Source organism: Odocoileus virginianus, chromosome 22 (assembly GCF_023699985.2).
Source record: "Odocoileus virginianus isolate 20LAN1187 ecotype Illinois chromosome 22, Ovbor_1.2, whole genome shotgun sequence".
In the NCBI taxonomy this organism is placed as follows: domain Eukaryota; kingdom Metazoa; phylum Chordata; class Mammalia; order Artiodactyla; family Cervidae; genus Odocoileus; species Odocoileus virginianus.
In genome coordinates this window covers 33,721,164-33,741,350 of record NC_069695.1, presented here as the reverse complement: position 1 = coordinate 33,741,350, position 20,187 = coordinate 33,721,164, and the positions used below count along the sequence as shown (strand labels likewise).

The 20,187-nt window shown below is 34.7% G+C and overlaps 1 protein-coding gene across 4 annotated transcripts in view; it reads left to right on the top strand.

The window, feature by feature from the left end:
• The window catches only part of CCDC178 (coiled-coil domain containing 178), a 395,761-nt gene that overhangs the window by 32,114 nt on the left and 343,460 nt on the right, over nucleotides 1–20,187 (top strand). For all 4 annotated transcript variants that reach the window (XM_070452800.1, XM_070452799.1, XM_070452797.1 and 1 more), the window contains one exon: nucleotides 12,057–12,146. In XM_070452800.1, coding sequence (XP_070308901.1) covers nucleotides 12,057–12,146 — 90 coding nt within the window. The remainder of the gene's footprint in view (nucleotides 1–12,056; nucleotides 12,147–20,187) is intronic.

Genomic DNA, 20,187 nt, shown 5'->3' with positions numbered 1-20,187 from the left:
TTAGAGCAATCTTAGTGGGTGTGAAATGGAATCTTTTTGTGGTTTTGATTTGCATTTCTCTAATAATTAATGATGAGGATCTTTAAATATCTCTGCTGCCACTTGTGTATCTTCTTTGGAGAAAACCTCTATATCTTTTGCCCATTTTTAAATTGGGTTGTTAGTATTTTTCTACTATTAAGTCATACTAATTCTTTATATTTTTTAGAAGCTAGACTTTTATTAGATACATGATTTACAAATGTTTTTGCTTGTAGTAAGGGTTGTGTTTTCACTTTCCTTTTTTGGAGTTTTTATATGAATTTTTAAAAATTGAGATGTAGTTGATTTACAGTGTTTCAGGTGTATAGCAAAGTGATTCAGTTAATGTTTTCACTTTCTTGATAGTGCCCTTTGCAGCATGAAATTTTTATTTTCATGATATATATAAATTTTTAAATTGTCCCTTTGATGTCATATCCAAGGTAACATATATTTACTCCTCCTTTTCACATATATTCATGCCTATGTTTTCTTATAAGAGTTATAGTTTTGTCTCTTGTAGTTAAGTTTATAATCCATTTTGAGTTAATTTGTACATGGTTTGAGGTAGGAGTCAAAATTCATTCTTTTGCGTTCATTTACCCAGTACTGACTGTTGAAAAATGACTATTCTTTCCTCACTGAATAGTCTTGGCATGCTTGTAAAAATCAACTGACTGTAACTATGGGTTTATATCAGGAATCTCAATTCTATTCCACTGAGCTACATGTTTGTCGTTATGACAATACCACACTGGCTGATTATTAGAGATTTGTAGTAATTTTTGAAATCAGGAAGTATGATCCCTCCAAGTTTGCTCTTCTTTTTCAAGATTAATTCAACTAAACTGGTCCCTTGCATTTCCATGTTAATATTAGGGTCAGTTTGAGAATTTCTGGGGAGAAAGGGCTATTGAAATTTGATAGAAGTTGCATTGAACCAGTAGATCATTTTGAAGAGTTTTGATGTCTTCAAAAAATTATGTCTTAGAATCCACTGATGCAAGGTATTTTTCTATTAATTTAGATATTTATTTTTTCACCATTTTGTAGATTCTAGTGAAACTTAAGCCAAATGAGCCTTGCACTTATTTTGTTAATTTTATTCCTAAATATTTTTTTTGATGCTTTTATTGTATCTTGTATGCTTTTTATTTCACTTTTTTTGCTAATGACTCACTCAAACCTGCAGAACAGTGTTGAATAAAACTGGAAGAGTATAGATACAATTGTCTTTTTCCTGGTCTTAGGGGAAAGAAACTTCATTCTTTACTGTAATATCTTACGTTAGGTATGGATTTTTAAAAGGTAAAAAAAATCATGTTGAGCAAGTTTTCTTCTCTTACTATTTTGTTGAGTGTTTTTTTTTTTAATCAAGAGTCAATTTAAACTTTGTCAAAATTTTTTCTGCATCTATTGAAATGTGTTGGTTTCTTCCTTTTATTAATATTAGTATCTATATTGCACTGCTTGATTTTTACATGTTGAAATATTTCTGGACTACTTCTCACTTGGACATGATGTATAAATTCTTTTAACATGCCTCTATACTAGGTTTGGTAGTTTGTTGTGAGGATCTATATTCCTAAGGAATTATTTTTTGTATATTCTTATTTTCTTGTATTTGTCTAGTTTTGCTGTCAGGGTTATATGGGGCTCATATATATATATTTAGCAAGTGTTTGCTCCTCTTTCATTTTTTGGCAAAATTTATGAAGTTTTAGTGAAACAGTCTTTAAATATTAGATGATGTTCACCAATGAAGCCTCGTGTTCAAGGATTTTTCCTTTGTGGGAGGATTTTTTTTGTTATTGTTTCAGTTTCTTTACTTGTTATAGTTCTATTCAGACTTTTTATTTTTCCTTGACTCAGTTTTGGTAGTTTATGGCTTTCTAGGAATTTGTTCATTTCATTTAGATTATCAAATTTATTGGCAGGGTCTTGTTTATAGTGTTCTCTTATAAACTACTTGCTAAGATAGTAATATCCTTCTTTCATTCTAGCTTTTAGTACTTTGAGTGTTGACTTTTTTGTTCCCTTGGTTAGTTAGGCTAAAGTTTGTCAGTTTTGTTAATCTTTTCAAAGGACCACATATACTGTTTTCCACAAATGTATCAAATTATTAGCAGTGTGGGTATATTAGTATTGCCACAACATACCACATCATATCTAATCATTATTATATAGCTCAATTCAGTTAAGGTAAATTGCTTAGTTGTGTCTGACTTTTTGCAACCCCATGGACTTCAGCATGCCAGGCTTCCCGGTCCATCACCAACTCCTGAGCCTATTCAAACTAATGTCCATTGCGTCGGTGATTCCATCCAACCATCTCATCCTCTGTCGTCCCTTTCTCCCGCCTTCAATCTTTCCCAGCATCAGGGTCTTCTCTAATGAGTCAGTTTTTCGCATCAGGTGGCCAAAGTATTGGAGTTTCCACTTCAGCAACAGTCCTTCCAATGAATATTCAGGACTGATCTCCTTTAGGATGGACTGGTTGGATCTCCTTTCAGTCCAAGAGACTCCCAAGAGTCTTCTCCAACACCACAGTACAAAAGCATCAATTCTTCGATGCTCAGCTTTCTTTATAGTCCAAACTCACATCCATACATGACTAATGGAAAAACAATAGCTTTGACTAGATGGAACTTTGTTGGTAAAGTAATGTCACTGCTTTTTAATATGCTGTCTAGGTTGGTCAAACTTTTCCTCCAAGGAGTAAGCGTCTTTTAATTTCATGGCTGCAGTCACCATCTGTAGTGATTTTGGAGCCCAGAATAATAGTCTCTCACTGTTTCCACTGTATCCCCATCTATTTGTCATGAAGTGATGGGACTGGATGCCATGATCTTAAGTTTTCTGAATGTTGAATTTTAAGCCAACTTTTTCACTCTCCTCTTTCACTTTCATCAAGAGGCTCTTTAGTACTTCTTCACTTTCTGTCATAAGGGTGGTGTCATCTGTATATCTGACATTATTGATATTTCTCCCAGCAATCTTGATTCCAGCTTGTGCTTCATCCAGCCCAGCGTTTCTCATGAGGTACTCTGCATATAAGTTAAAAAAGCAGGGTGACAATATACAGCCTTGACATACTCCTTTCCCTATTTGGAACCAGTCTGTTGTTCCATGTCCAGTTCTAACTGTTACTTCTTGACCTGCATGCAGATTTCTCAGGAGGCAGGTCAGGTGGTCTGGTATTCCCATCTCTTGAAGAATTTTCCACAGTTTTTTGTGATCTAGGTAGTCAAAGGCTTTGGCATAGTCAATAAAGCAAAAGTAGATGTTTTTCTGGAATTCTCTTGCTTTTTCTATGATCCAATGGATGTTGGCAATTTGATCTCTGGTTTCTCTGCCTTTTCTAAATTCAGCTTGACCATCTGGAATTTCACAATTCATGTACTGTTGAAGCCTAGCTTGGAGAATTTTGAGCATTATTTTGCTAGTGTGTGAAATGAGTGCAATTGTGCAGTAGTTTGAACGTGCTTTGGCATTGTCTTTTTTGGGGATTGGAATGAAAACTGACCTTTTCCGTCCTGTGGCCACTGCTGAGTTTTCCAAATTTGCTGACATTTTGAGTGCAGCACTTTCACAGCATCATCTTTTAGGATTTGAAATAGCTGAACTTGAATTCCAGACCTCCACTAACTTTGTTCGTAGTGATGCTTCCTAACGCTCACTTGACTTAGCATTCCAGGATGTCTGGCTCTAGGTAAGTGATCACACCATTGTGGTTATCTGGGTCATAGAGATCTTTTTTTGCATAGTTCTGTGTATTCTTGCCACAATTTATCTAATATAAATTTAAAATTGCTCTAATTTAAATTTAAAGTTTCTCTAATTTACATTTTTATTATCTAAGAGAAAAAAATAATTTTTATATGCTTATTTAAGTTTTTAATTTACTCTTGTTTGAACCTTCTGATGGTGATTTGGTAAGTTTTATAAACATGAATGACTCAGCAGTAAAGAATCTGCCTCCATTGCAAAAGATGCAGGAGATGTGGGTCTGATCCCTGGGTCCAATCCTTAGGTTGCAAAGATCCCATCAAGGAGGAAATGGCAATCCACTGCAGGATTCTTGCCTGAAAAATTTTTGTTTATTTCAAACGGTGCTCTAGAAACATCCTTGTACACATATTCTGTGTGACTAAGATATATTTACTAATAGAACTGATAGGTACATGGTATGTATGTCGTTGACTTTATAGAATAATACACTTGCTAATTTCCAATGCCATGGCAGTGTAGGAATGTTCCAGTTGCTCCATTTTCTTTCTACCACTTGATATTACTACACTTTTAAATCATTGGCCGTTTTCATATTACTTAAGTGTATCTAATTGTGATTTTAATTTGAATTAATCCTGTCTGCTATGAAGTTGAATTTTTTTATGTGCTTTTGGACATTTTGTTTTTATTTTTTCAAAATTGACTATTTGTGTCTGTTTTTCTGATTTTGTAATGAGTCACATCTTTTTTTTTCTTGATTTTTAAGAGTTCTTAATTTAATGAGAATAGCCTGAAATCAATTGTATGTAGCTAATATCCTCTTATACTTGTACCTTGTATTTTTAATTTACTTATTATTTAGTATCGCCTTTTGATGGACAAAAGTTTTATTTTTTCAAGCTTTTTATATGTTATTTATTTCTATATTTTTTCTTATCTATATGTCTTTTTTCTTCTTTATATGTCTACTTCTTTTTATATGTTATTAAGACAGTCTCTACCCTGAGATTATGCAGATATCCATCCACATTCTGTCTCAACATTTTTGAGTTTTGACTTTCACATTTAGGTTTCAGTTGACCTCATATTGATTTTTTGTGTTATTTGAGTTGTGGTGTGTACTATTCTTTTGTAGTTGATTACTTTTGACTCTATAGTAAGTATTTTCTTGGAAAATTATTTCTGGGCATTTCATGAAACCTAAGAAATAGATGATTTCTTCTGCGTTACATTTGCTTTTGCATCTGCCAGGAACCTAGAGCTCTACTGATATGGTCCAAACTTAAAAAAGTATTCATGACTTGAGAGTTCCATGGACTTTCCAATGAAGAAAATCTAGTCTTCAAGTGAGGACCACCAAAGTCACAGGGATGAGATTTTTTGTTTTTGCTTTCTTTTTAGTGTACACTCAACATAGAGAACATTTCACTCTAGTTATTTGAGTTCTTTTAAAGGTTGTTGAGGTGGTTTATGTTTCTGTTTATTTCTGGTTTACATTTACTCTGAGACTGGTAGCCCTTTGCTGTCCAAAGTCAGTGTGAATTTTACAGTTTAGTTGGCAGTTAAGAAGTTTAACGGTTTTTTGTGCTGTAGGCCCTTTGAAGTCTGTTGAAGCTTACACTCTCTGTTTTGAGAATATATTTTTAGTGTATTGTAAAAAATACAAAAAGTACTTTATAAGAAGTACAAAAGTATTTGAAAATAAAGAAAAAAAATTTTCTTATCCAAGCTCATGGATATTCTGTACATAAAACTTTAAGAATTCTTGAGACTAGACTTTATTAGTTTCTGTCACTTATATGTCATCAAACATCTTTGGACCCAGTCCAAGGTTTTCAGGAACTGCAAATGACCTTTATGTAATTGTCATTTTTATGTTCTGGTGCTCCAGAGAAAATTCTAGGTTCCTATCTCCTTTGATTTTTCCCTAGTGTTTTCTCTCTTGTTCAGCTTTTCTCTTATGTGTTTATGTAATGATCATAATTAAAAAGACATGACGTATATCATCATGATATATGGAAAAATTGATTTAATAAACCTATCCTACCATTCCAAGAAATATGAGTACTGTACCCCATTATTTTATATTGAATCTTATTTTATATGAAAGAAATTTTTCTGGCTTAACAATTTTAATCCCCTCTTAAATTTGTTTCCTCCAAAATTTGAGAGATAATATGCTTTAGGATATTCCTCAAAGAGGGTCTTGCTGTATATAAATTATACATTATGCTTAAGGAAAAAAATGATTCTGAGGTAAAACAAAGCTGGAAAATTATATATAATTTGCCTTTTACTTGGAAATTTTTTTTATGAGCACTAACATTGAAAGTCCTGAAATGTTCTGTAATGAAGATACTTGCTTAAACCATGTTATTTGATCATAGAATCTTTTCTTTATATACTTATTAGAGTATCATTGGAATATATATATGCATCTATATATTTAGCATTTTACTTTATATTATAGAGTATCATTGGATTTTATATATATGCATATATATTTAACTCTTTATTTTATATTAGAGTATAGGTGATTAAAAATGTGTTAGTTTCAGATGTACAGCAAAGTGATTCAGTTATACATATATATGAATTATATATTTTGAACAGAATTTGAAAAATGTTATATAATTGAAAAGACTTTGTGACTAGTTAAGTTTTAATCTTCATTTCATCAGTTATTAACTTTGTTAACCTGGTTTTGTTCACTACATTCCTGGGCATATTTTACTCATGTGTAAAATGGAAATGAATATGCCTTATAGTTAATAATTAAATAAACTAATATATTGCAGTTGATTATCAAGTACATGTTCAATAAATATTTGTTAATCTCATCTTATTGAGATCTTTCCATCTTTATTGGTTTAGTGAGTTATGGTACATTCAAGATGCCATGAAACTCTATTTCATAGACTATTAGATGCTTTTAATTGTACAATTCACCATTATTTTATAAGTACCTAAGAAATAAAAAGCAGTCAGTTAAACTAGGACCTACCTTGAATTTTAAGATGCATCCTGATTTAATTAGTGTGTTGAAAATATTACCTTTAAAATCAGTTATTCCACATCTGTATGGAATTCATAGTACATATATCAATTTTGTCATATTGTATTCAACTAATTCTATGTATAATTTCATTATTCTAAACTGTATATGCCATAGATTAATGATGAAGAGTGAAAATCTCACCTTGTATTTTTTCTCTAAATTTTGTTTGTGCTAAAAATTGCACTATTTTTTAAATATGATGTTGCTGTATTATTGCACACACATAAATATTTCTTTATTAACTCTAGCTTGAATTGTAAAATAGTAACTTTCAATATTATTTAGCTCAAGTTCTGGATTCCTTCAAAATTTGGTCATGTCAAATTCTCTTTCTCAGGGGAAAATGTGTATCGTTTATTTATAATTTTTTTCTGTTATTAATACAATTTTTGCTTGGCTGTTCTTTTGGAAAAATTTAAAGCACTCAAGGTAGTTATTAATACTTTCATAGCACTACATTTTATCATTTTTATACTATTTCAACAGCTGAAATTTCTTTTATGTTTTGCATATTCTTGCTGTAAATATACTTCTGCTTTGTTTTTCTTTTTAGTGGGATTTGGTACATAAATATTCTATTATTAAATATTAGCATAAATCTTTAGTTATATCTGTAAAAGTGAAAGTGAAAGTCCTCAGTCAGGTCTGACTCTGAGACTCCTTGGACTTATATAGTCCATGGAATTCTCCAGGCCAGAATACTGAAGTGGGTAGTCATTCCCTTCTCCAGGGGATCTTCTCAACCCAGGGATTGAACCCAGGTCTCCCACATTGTGGGCGGATACTTTACCAGGGAAGCCCTTATATCTGTATAATCTATCAAAGTATTTTACTACTATTAGAGTCAAAGAATCTATTTTTATCTTATAATTTACATATGGTGAAATGCACAAATGTTAAATTAATAATTTAATGCATTTTTATAAATGTGTACATCCCCCCATTTTAGATAGAAGACATATTCATCACCCCTGAAAATTTCTCACCTTCTGGAGATAACCACTATCTTGATATATAAGAGTTTAGTTTTCTCTTTTTTTAGGCCTCATAACAATGGAATTATATAGTACCCTTTTTTATGATTATTTTTGTTCTATGTACTTTTGAGTTTCACCAGTGTTACCCGAGGTATTACTAGCTCATTGTTTTTACTACTGAGCATTATACTATTATATAACTACTCAATATTTTTTAAAAGCTTATTTTTCTAGAGAAGGACATTTAGGTTCCCAGTTTCTGTTACTATCAAAGCTATCACAGATGTCCTTGGATATTTAATTATCTTGGGTAAAAGGGTAGTTGAGTGGAATTGCTGCATTGTAGAGTAAATCTATTTAAATTTGTAGGAAATGTATTTAACTTTATAGGATACCATCACACAAACAATAATATATTCTTCTATTTGAGAATTTTTAAACATTTCAAAGATTTTACAGTGAAATAGATAAATTCCCTGCCCCTGTCTGTATGTTCCTTCTTTCCATGAGTAACCAATCCTAACAATTTTTTGACCAGTGTATTTTATATGCATCTACAAATATCTATCAATGTCTGTATCTCTTTTTAAAAACAAAAAGTGATGTAAAAACTTACAGATTTGTGTCTTGCTAATTTTCACTTAGCAATGTACATTGGACTACTTTCTGTATTGGCACATAATGATTTACCTGTTTGCTGTTTGCATAAATTTATTTATTTATTTTTATTTTCTCAGCTTTATTGAGATGTAATTGACATGTAACATTTTAAGTTTGTCCTGTCTTCATGCAGTCACTAAGTCATGTCCAATTCTTTGCGACCACATGGACTGTAGACCTCCAGGCTCCTCTGTCCTTGGGATTTCCCAGGCAAAAATACTGGCGTGGGTTGCCTTTTCCTTCTCCAGGAATCTTCCTGACCCAGGGATCGAACCCAGGTCTCCTGAATTGCAGACAGATGCTTTACCTCTGAGTCACCAGGGAAGCCATCTTGTATAAATTTAGTTGTACACTATGGTGATTTGATGTTTGTAAGTATTGTAAAATGCTTACCACAATAAGACCATTGAACACATCCTTTACTTTACATAATTATCATTTTGTTGTTAGGGAAACATGTTTATAATCTATTCTTATTTCTATTTTCAAGTATACAATACAATACAGTTAACTATAGTCACCAATTTTCCTCTTACAACTGTTCCCTTTGACCAACATCTCCTCATTTCCCCCACCGTTTATTTCTGGATTCTGTATTTTGTTCCATTCATCTGTGCATTTGTTTTCATGCCTGTACTGATAGTTTATGGTGAATGGTGTCGGATTCGTGATCTCTGAAGAAGACTTAAACTTCAGGACCAGGGACCAGGCTTGATCATTCAAGAGCTTTTGTGTAGCAGAGTTTTATTAAAGTATGAAAAGTGACAGAGAAAGCTTCTGACACAGACATCAGGAGGGGGACGGAGAGTGCCCCCTTTGCTAGTTTTAGCAAGCTGCTTTATGTCTGTTCAGTTCAGTTCAGTCACTCAGTTGTGTCCAACTCTTTGCAACCCCATGAATCGCAGCACGCCAGGCCTCCCTGTCCATCACCAACTCCCAGAGTTTACTCAAACTCATGTCCATCAAGTCGATGATGCCATCCAGCCATCTCATCTTCTGTCGTCCCCTTCTCCTGCTGCCCCCAGTCCCTCCCAGCATCAGGGTCTTTTCCAATGAGTCAACTCTTCGCATGAGGTGGCCAAAGTACTGGAGTTTCAGCTTCAGCATCAGTCCTTCCAATGAACACCCACCCTGTCCATCTCCTTTAGGATGGACTGGTTAGAAAGCTGTTAATCAGATGACAGAGACACCTCAAGGCTGAGGGTTTCACCAGGCCCCTCTCCCGCAGTATGCATTTTTGAATTAGGATGGCATGAGGTGTGTCATCCCCTAATCATGAAACAATTGATATGAATACTGGTTTGTTGAGCTATTACCAGCCCAAGGTTTGAGAAAAAGAAAAAAAAGTTAGTCTTAGGTGGAACGTTTTGAAGAAAGGCAAATTCCAAAGCAAATACATAGTTTCATTAACATAGCTTAAGAAAAACATTTCCATAAGAAAAACGGATTGGTTAGCTCAGGGTTTGAGAAAAGTTAACTTAAGGTGGAACCAGGTGTGGACATAGCAACAGAAAATTTTAAAAGACACTTGCAGCCTGTTTCCTCTGTTTGGAGACCCCTGGCCTTCCTGCCCATTACCCTCTAGGTACCATACTGTTCTGATTATTATAGATGCAGTACATTTTGTAGTGCAATTTGTAATGCAGTTTGAAATAAGGAAGTGTGATGCTTTTGGCTATTAGGAGTCTTTTTTTTTTTTAGGAGTCTGTTGATATTTCAAGAGAATTTTAGGATTTTTAAAAAATTTTGTGAGACATGCTATTGAAATTTTGATAAGAATTGAATTGAGTGGACATTTTAACAATATTTACTCTTCTCATTTATGAAGAGTAAATTTTTCCACTTACTTGTTGTTGTTCAATTTCTTTCACCAGTATCTTACAGTTTTTTTTTGTGTATGGATGTTTCAGTTCCTTGGTTAAGTTTATTCCTGTGCACTTTATTCTTTTCATGCTATTGTAAATGGATTTGCTTTGTCTGACATAGGAATGTATAAGGTAATATACATTTATATATCAGTTGCCTCTGATATTTTTTGGTTTCCATTTACAAGGAATGTATTTTTTCATCCCTTCACTTTGAGCTTATATATGCCCTTAAATCTGGAATGAGTCTCTTGTAGTAGCATATATATAAATACATCTTGTTTTTTTTTTTTAATTTGCTCAATCCCTCTGCTTTTTTATTGGATAGTTTAGCTCATTTTCATTTAAAGTGATAATTGATAGATGAGGATTTCTTCATGGCATCTTGTTGATATTTTATGCGTGTTTTGTAGTTCTTTTGTTTATGTTCTTCTCTTGCTGTCTTCCTTTTTGAACTGATGATTTTTCGTAGCAGTATACTCTGATTCCCTTCTTTTTTTTCTTTGTGTGTCTACTATATGTTTTTGCTTTGTGGTTTCTTTAAGGCTTAAATAAATTATTTTATAGATGTAACAGTCTATCTTGAGCTGATAGCAACTTAATTTCAATCACATGCAAAAACTCTACCCTTTTAAATACCCCACCTCCAAATTTTGTGTCTTTGATATCACAATTTAAATCTTTTATATTTTGTATCTATTAATAAATTATTGCAGTTATAGCTATTTTAGTATTCCTAGAGTTAAATATTTAATACCTCACTATAGTATTGGAGTATTCTGTATTTGAATATACCCTTACCTTTACTGATTTGTTTTATGTTTTTATTTTTCTGTTACTAATTCATGTCTTTTTAACTTGAAAAACTCCTTTCAGCATTTTTCTTATAAAGCAGGTCAAATAGTGATGAACTCTCTCAGTTTTTTGTCGGGAAACTCATTCTTTTTCAATTCTGAAAGACAAGTTTGCCAGCAAAGAAGCTGAGGTCCTCTGCAGAGCAGGCACTGGGAGGCATGACCATTGCTGCTTCATGCCTGATGTTGATAGCCTTTGCCATTCTTCCTGTGCCAGGCCATCTTTATGCCTCTCAGCTTTGCTGATCTCTAAGTGGGATGAAATAAAAGACTATCCTTTGTGCAGTTCTCTCAAAATTTGATTCATAAGAATTGTTTATCATTTCAGTGCCCCCAAAGGGAAGCTGGTAGCTCACCCTTTCCCAGGGAGAGGGACTATTTCAGACCAGAGTTTTCTCTTGGCATGACCAGTGTCAGACAAAATGAAGCTGTCTTCCTTCCCATTGTGTGCGGTTATTCTGTTTTATATATATATGTGGCTGAAGTTTCTTAAGTGGGCTCTTGAGACTTCCCAAGGCTATTTTTGTTTGTATGTCTGATTGTTAATGATTATTGGTAGATGGAAGCTAGGGTCTCCAACCCCATCATTTTGGTGATGTTACTCTGAATGAGCTTTCTGCTTTTAATAGCTGTGTGCTATTTTGAATACCTTTTTGTAAGACTTAAGCCAATCAAAAAACGAAACATCTGAGGATATTCTACTATGTTTTTATTTTTATTTTTTTACTGTGCAAGAATTTTAATTAGATTCTCTACTATGTTTTTAATATCGATATTATAGTTGCTTTTTCAAGGACAATACTTTTACAACATAGTTTTGTACATTATTTTGCTTATTTTAAATGTATATATTAACTACTCACTGAAATTTTTGTGTTCTTTTAAAAAGATAATGCCACATCACAAGCTTTGGTTCCATTTGTTAACCCTGAGGAAGCTGTTGAGGTTATTCATGAAGATAAGATGACAAACACTGAAGGTGAGGGCAGAATCTAAGTTGTATAGTAACCTATGTAAACTGTTTTATATTCACTCATTTGCTTGTGATGCCAATGTTATATTTTTATTAAGAAATAAACCTAAATATCATTAATAGTTAACAAAGTACTGATATATGATATATGGATATAATATTTTAATAAATTTTATTAATAGTGTATTGTTAATTAAAATTTGATTCATAAGAATTGTTTATAATTTCAGAAATTTATGAATGTTTAAAATAAACAGTTTCTTTATCCTTCATGTTAGGACTGACATGTGCTGGAAACTTTCCAGTTCATTAAGGATATGTTTCTTAGAATGAAAATAAGAAGGACTAACGTTTTTGGGTTGTGAAATCCAGAATTAAAAATTGTTCATTGAGATTCCATGAAATGTTAACTCAGAAAGTGTTTCTTGTGTCCTATGTGGAAAGAAGTAGAAAGAGATGGTTAAATGTATGCATTTTATGTATGCTATGGGCTTAGTTGCTCAGTCGTGTCCAACTCTTTGCGACTCAATGGACTGTAGCCCGCCAGGCTCCTCTGTCCCTGGGAATTCTCCAGGCAAGAGTACTAGAGTGGGCTGCCATGCCCTCCTCCAGGGGATCTTCCCAACCCAGGGTTCAAACCCGGGTCTCCCATATTGCAGGTGGATTCTTTACCATCTGAGCCACCAGGGAAACCCCATTCTATAGTGTTTCACATTTTTTCTCAGATCATTCTCATGGAGAACTCCATATTTGTCAAAATACTTAATCTTAATTTTGGTTAATTTAAGCCCAGTTCATCATCTGTGCTTCTGACCAATTACTATATATTATTAGTGGTTTCAGTTTATACCCCTGCCTACCTAGGTTTTTATTAATTTGCCAGAGTGGCTCACAGGACTCAGAGAAACATTTTACTTACTAGGTTACTGGTTTGTTGTAAAAGAATATAACACAGGAACAGTCAGATGGAAGAGGGGCATAAGGCAAGATATGGAGGAAGGTCACAGGGCTTCCACAAGATATGGAGGAAGGGATGTTGTCTCCAAGCATGCCAGTCCCCCCAAATCTCCATATATTCACCAACCGAGAAATTCTCAGATCCCTGTCCTGTTGAATTTTTGTAGAGTCTTCATCATATGGGCAGAATTGATTAAATCATTGACCATAGATTGTTGATTCACCCTCCAGCCCCTCTCCCCTCCACAAGGGTCAGAAGTTGGTGTTGGGACTGAAAATTCCAACTCTGTAATCAAAGGATTGGTTCTCCTGAGTCCCCATCCTTATCTGGGGTCCAGAAATCACCTCATTAGTATAAAAAATGACATTTTAATTGCTGTCATTGGTTAGGAAATGGCAAGGGTTTTAGCATCTCTGTGCCAAAAACAGATCAAGACCAAATATATACTGCTTATTCTAAATCACGGGAGCTTCCCTGATGGCTCAGTTGGTAAAGAATCCGCCCGCAATGCAGGAGATCCTGGTTCGATCATGGGTCAGGAAGATCTGCTGGAGAAGGGATAGGCTACCCACTCCAGTATTCTTGGGCTTCCCTTGTGACTTAGCTGGGAAAGAATCTACCTGCAATGTGGGAGACCTGGGTTGGGAAGATCCCCTGGAGAAGGGAAAGGCTACCCACTCCAGTATTCTTGGGCTTCCCTTGTGGCTCAGCTGGTAAAGAATCTACCTGCAATGTGGGAGACCTGGGTTCAGTTTCTGGGTTGGGAAGATCCGCTGGAGAAGGCAAAGGCTACCCACTCCAGTATTCTGGCCTGGGTCACAAAGAGTCGGACACAATTGAGCAACTTTCAGTTTCACTTTCATTGTAAATCACAATATCAGAGCAGTGTATGGCAAATGAATACTGTGGGACAAAAGTACCGTCAGTATTTTGAGTAACATCAATTTGTTTGTATGGTTTTTAAGAATTAAGAGAACTGTTAATGAATAAGGACAGATTTGAACTGAGTATTGAAGGATGTATTTGTATATGAAATGTGAGGAGGGAATTTAAGGAAGAAGAGAATGAATCAAATAGTGTGGTAATTTAACACAAGATATGGGAAAAGTAGATTGCTTTGAATTCAGCATAGGAAAGATCCAGAAATATAAAGATAATTGGTTAACATAAAGCTTGAAATGATCAAGGTGCAGTCAAGCATCATCTTGAACTTCAGGCTCAAAAGTGTGAACTTCATTATTGCTTAGTCTCTGGTCCTGTATAAATTTGATTGGTGACATTATGTTGTCAAGTCTTTTGCTTGAAAATTTGAGACTGAGTGTGCTCTGCAGAATTACTTGGGTACAGGAGGAATATGGAAACTATTGTCCTAAGCAAACAATCAAATAGTTCTCCAGAAAAGAGAAGTTTATTTGGATCAGCAGATTCAAGGTCTGCAGCCATTATGAGCTATGTGCAAGTTCCCCCAAGTTCCGCCAAGGCATACTCTTTTATGTAAGGGAAAAGAAGTCAGGAGAGCTACAGTAAACAAGGGCTTCCCAGGTGGCGCTAGTGGTCAAGAGGAGAATGGTACGAGGTTATTTAATTCTGTCACTAGGGAATGTTTGGTGGTCTTTTTATCAAACAGATTTGTTGAGAGAAAATTTAAATACAATAAAATCCGCTCCTTTAAGTAAACGGGTCAATGATTTGACACCCATTTAACCACCGTCTTAAACAGGGTATAGATACTCTTTTCAGAAAGTCCATTCATGTCTTTTGTGTTCACTATCACTTCACCCCCACCCTTCATAGCCACAGATATGATTTCAGTTTCACCATCTTAAAATTTTAAATAAGTGGAATCATTCCACTTATGTATCCTTTTGTGTCCAGTTTCTTTCAAAGTCTGACAAAGAGGTCTGTGAGATTCATCCATGTAGCTGAATATATTAGTAGTTTCAATGTTGAATATATCAGCAGTTTGTTCGTTTTACTGCTCAGTAGTATTTCTTTGCATGAGTACTGTATAGCCATTGACAGAAACTTTGGGTTTTCTGATTTTGAGCTATCATAAAGCTGTTACGAATAATTACACATAAGTCTCTTATGGACATATTTTTATTTGTCTTGGGTAAATACATAGAAGTGGAGTGCTGACTCATATAATAAGTGTATACTTAACTTTTATAAGAAACTGCCAAACTGTTTTCCAAAAATTATTGACAGTTCCACCAGCAACATACGAGTTACAGTTGTTCTGTATGTGTGTCCTCAGTCACTTAGTCATATCTGACTCTGCAACCCCATAGAATGGCCCGCTACGCTCCTCTGTCTGTGGGATTTTTCAGGCAAGAATACTGCAGTGGATTTGCCAGTTCCTCCTCTAGGGGATCTTCCCATCCCAAGAATCCAACCCATGTCTCCTGTGTCTCTGGCATTGGCAGGTGGATTCTTCACCACTGAGCCAACTGGGAAGCCTACAGATGTACTGTATTCTCACTAATACTGACTTTGCCAGTTTTTAAAATTTTTGGCATTCTAGTGATTGTGAAGTTGTACTGCACTGTGAGTTAAATATGCACTTTTCTGATGATTAATGATGTGGAGCATCTTTTTACATGCTTCTTAGTCATTTGTGTGTTATCTATTGGAAAAGTCCAGTCTTATACCCATTTTTTATTGGGTTGTTTTCCAATTGTAAATTTTCTCCGCACATTCCATATGTAAGTCATTTGTCAGATGTGTATGTTTCCTCCCACTCTTGCTCGTGTTTTCATTTATTGTAATAACTTTTTGAGGCAAGCTCAATGTTTTGATATTGGTGAAGTCAAATTTATTTTTTCAATGTTTCTCTCTCTCTTCCTTCCTTCTTTCCTGCCTGTTTTTTTGATTGTTTTATTTAATTTTTTAAAAGTATTTATTTTTAATTGGAGGATAATTGCTTTACAGTGTTGTGTTGGTTTCTGCTGTACATCAACATGAATCAGCCCTAAGTGTACATATGTCTCCTTCCTCTTGAACCTCCCTCCGACATCCTAGCCCATCCCACCCCTCTATGTCGTCACAGAACACCAGATTTGAGCTCCCTGTGTCATACAGTAAATTTTCACTAGCTATCTGTTTTATATATGGTAATATTTATGTTTCAATACTACTTAAAAGATGTTTACTCCTTGGAACAAAAGCTATGACCAACCTAGACAGCATATTAAAAAGCAGAGACATTACTTTACTACAAAGTTCCATCTAGTCAAAACTATGGTTTTTCCAGTAGTCATGTTATGGATGTGAGAGTCGGACTATAAAGAGAGCTGAGTGCCAAAGAAATTGCCTTTGAACCGTGGAGTTGGAGAAGACTCTTGAGAGTCCCTTGGACTGCAAGGAGATCAAACTAGTCCATCCTAAAGGAAATCAGTCCTGAATATTCATTGGAAGGACTGATGCTGAAGCTGAAACTCCAGTACTTTGGCCACCTGATGTGCAGAAGCAACTCACTGGAAAAGATCCTGATGCTGGGAAAGATTGAGGCATGAAGAGAAGGGGATGACCGAAGATGAGATGGTTGGATGGAATCACCGACGCAATGGACATGAATTTGAGTAGGCTCTGCGAGTTGGTGATGGACAGGGAAGACTGGTGTGCTGAAGTCCATGGCATCGCAAAGAGTCGGATGCAACTAAGCGACTGAACCGAACTGAAATACTCTCCCGATTGCCTGCTTGTTTTTTAGAACTATTTTTTCTATTATGTCCTGGCCTATCTTGTTTCTGATGAGAAATATAGCAGTTATTCATACCATGTCCTCTATGTATAATAGAGGACATGTCCTTTTGTATCTGGCTGCTTTAAAGATTTCCTCTTTAATTGGTTTTCAACAGTTTGACCAAACTGTTGATGTTTTCAGACATAGTTCTCTTTATATTTTCATATTGTGTGAGATTTGTTGAGCTTCTTGGATGTGTGAGTTGATGCTTTTCATGAGATTTTGAAATTTTTTGGCTGTTATTTTTCAAATATCTTTCTCTCCAAATTTCCCTCTCTTCTTCCAGACCCTCAACTTCACATATGCTGGACTTTGATTATGTTTGATTTTTTCCCTAGAATTCCTTGAGGATCTGTTCTTTATTCTTCATTTTTATTTCTTTTCTTTGGATTGGATAATTTCTATCAATCTGCCCATTCATTCTTTACTCAGGGAAAGGTCTCTTCCTATATTCCCCCACCGCCAGTGTATAACAAAACTAAAAGGAACTTTGTTTTTCATTAAAAAAAAGTTAACAGTACTTTCTGTTCATCACACAGAGGCTTTACAAGGAGAAGAAATTATTTCTAAACTTATGAGCACTAGCTTATTCTGCATTTTGGAAGAAAACCAGGATATTAAAAGGGGTAATGGAATGTGAGAAAAAAAAATTGTGTTTGGGTAAGAGTTTTTCCTCAGAGAACTGACTTGAGATAAAGGCATGATACAATAATTTCAGTGATGGATGTAAAGGAATTACATATTAAAAGCAGAAAAGGAAGAATGGTAGTGATAAAATCTTAAATTACAGGGCCTGTGTGAATAAACTGTGTAAGGATCTAATTCATTGAGCGAAGAGAGTTGGCAGTTAATGAACATAAACAACCCTTTGCCCACACTAATCAGACCATCCATATTTTTTCTCAAATGGAAGTTTCATGTTGCAGTCTCAACAAACCTCAACTCTGGTTAGGTCCAGAAGGATCTTACTCTTATGCATCGATTCTGAGCAACGATGTTGGAGTTGGGCTGAATTTTAGAGAGAATGAGTGCCCCGCCTGAGTTTAATTCTTGAAATATTTACCCAATTTTTTATGCACAGGCTTTACAAGGTAGAGCTCTATCAACTTAATGTTTGACTAAAACTGTTAATTCATTGTATCATGGAGTTGCAGGTGAAAATGATCTTATATAACACCCTGCCATCTGATTCATGTATTCAGTGAGAAATCTAAGGTTAGAGATTGATTAATTTTATCTTAAGAATCACAGTTATCACTCAGTCAAGCTGATAAATGAATGACCAGAGACAGCAAGTTTAGTGACCTAAGTGTATCTATAGTGTGTGTAACATGAAAAAGAAGTGGAAAGGAACGTTGTAACTCATACCTGTAGTATTAGGATAAAGCAGTAATGAGAACTCATAGATTCTTGTTCTTTCTTGTGCTGCTTATAGTGCCATGTCTTTTGTAGACTTTTAGTGCAAACTCTAACTTTACAATATTTCCTTTCGCCCACTTTACCATATGTAAAATGTTAATCCTAAACCATGGAGTGCTTTGGAAATTAATGAATAACTCATCTGGTAGGTTGAGAATGGCACATGAAGAAAAATGTTAAAAGAGTCATGGTTATCCTTGTTTCCTCCACATTTAATGAAGCAAAATAAATGCTTTGACTAATAAGGAACACTGCCTGCTTGTTAAATGTATATCAAAACCCTATTTTTAGAAGGCTGGAAAACATGCCTGTATTAGGATATTTGAATAAGAGATCAATATGTAATTTTTATCAGCTTGGTTTTTTTCTTTTTTGGTCCTCTGAGTGTTACAGAGATGAAAATATATATCTGTGTATGAAATAAAGAGGCAAAATAGAATATAACAAAAAATTAGTCACGCCAAGTATGTGTGTTCCCCATGGTCAAAGCAAAGTAAAATACATTAGAATATCAGCGTTGATATCTTGAAAGAGCATTCGAACTTCACAAACAAGTGACTTGAAACTTTTGAGATGTCTGTGAGATATCCTTTTAGAAACACTTCTCTTCATTTCACCACATTTTTGAATATAGAAACAACCTTCATGGTATTGTGTATACTTCCAAGCCAGAGAGAAATAGTTTAAGTTCCAGCTCTCCCACTTCTCAGCTCTTTGCAGTGCAGCACTTAAGATAGCAACTTCTCTAAGCTTTGATTTCCTCATATGTGAAATCAAGACAAGAACTCCTTTCAACTGATTGTTGTGAAGATTAAATAAAATGTGGCATCAAAAGTGCTTAGCGTAGCCCCATGTTTGGTACATATATTTAGTGCTCAAAAAGGTAAAAAATATGTATTTTTTTTCCTATATGGACTATTATTCTGCATGTAGGATATGAACATATGTGGAATAGCCTCATTGATAAATGAAACCTATGCCATTTTGACAGATAATTTATTTTTGGAGGAGGAGATTTTGAGATTTCATTTAAAGATAGTTAAAAGACTTCAGTTTGTATGAAGCTATCTAAAATATTTACCACCTCTATGTGTTGACACTGAAACAAAAGGCACAGGCTGGAGACAACAGCATTGCTTCCGTGTTCCTCAAGGTCAACTGAAATGAGAACATCGGTCTGTTCTCACTGAGGCCCCAATCCTATTTCGTGTTTTGCATTTAAGATCAGTGATTGCAGCTGTAATGCAGCTCAAAAGAGTCCTTAGAGGCCACGGGACACTTTGGTGGAGCTTCATGGACAGCTTTGCTGTGCTTCTGCAACCTTCAGTTGATTCGGGACATGCCAGGATCAGAATCACTGAGGCACATCAGACTGAGTGGATTTTATGATGAGTACAACTTGAATGCCACAGTGAGAACATCAATCACTCTTCGCATGAGACTTCAATTTTCAGAAATGGAAGGTAGAAAATGAGGTTATTATGAGGATGATGGGGACCTGCTTTTATTTATTTATTTTTTCAGCAGGGGAAACCATGCTGAATTTAAGGAAGAACTTCAATGCATGAGTGGTTGGATATTATTTACACTGGAACATGTGGTGTCTCTTTGAGAGGAGAATTTAAAATATATGTCAAAGTCATTGCTTAAGTGATTCAAGGTCTATGTAGAAACAAATGGATTAACTGATTTTCCGCCTTTTTTCTGTCTTTTTTCATGATGCCATGGAACACTTCAACTTTTAAATTTTCCTGAAGTTTTCTTCTCACTTCTTAGGTTTATTTTTATTTGTTACATTCTATGTTATAAATGATCATTTTATTTTAGTTTTCAGATTATTGGAAGGTTCATTCTATAATTCTCTGATGTTTATCAATCTGTTGATTGGAGTTGGAGTGTTACTGCTAGTAAAGCAGAAACTTTTT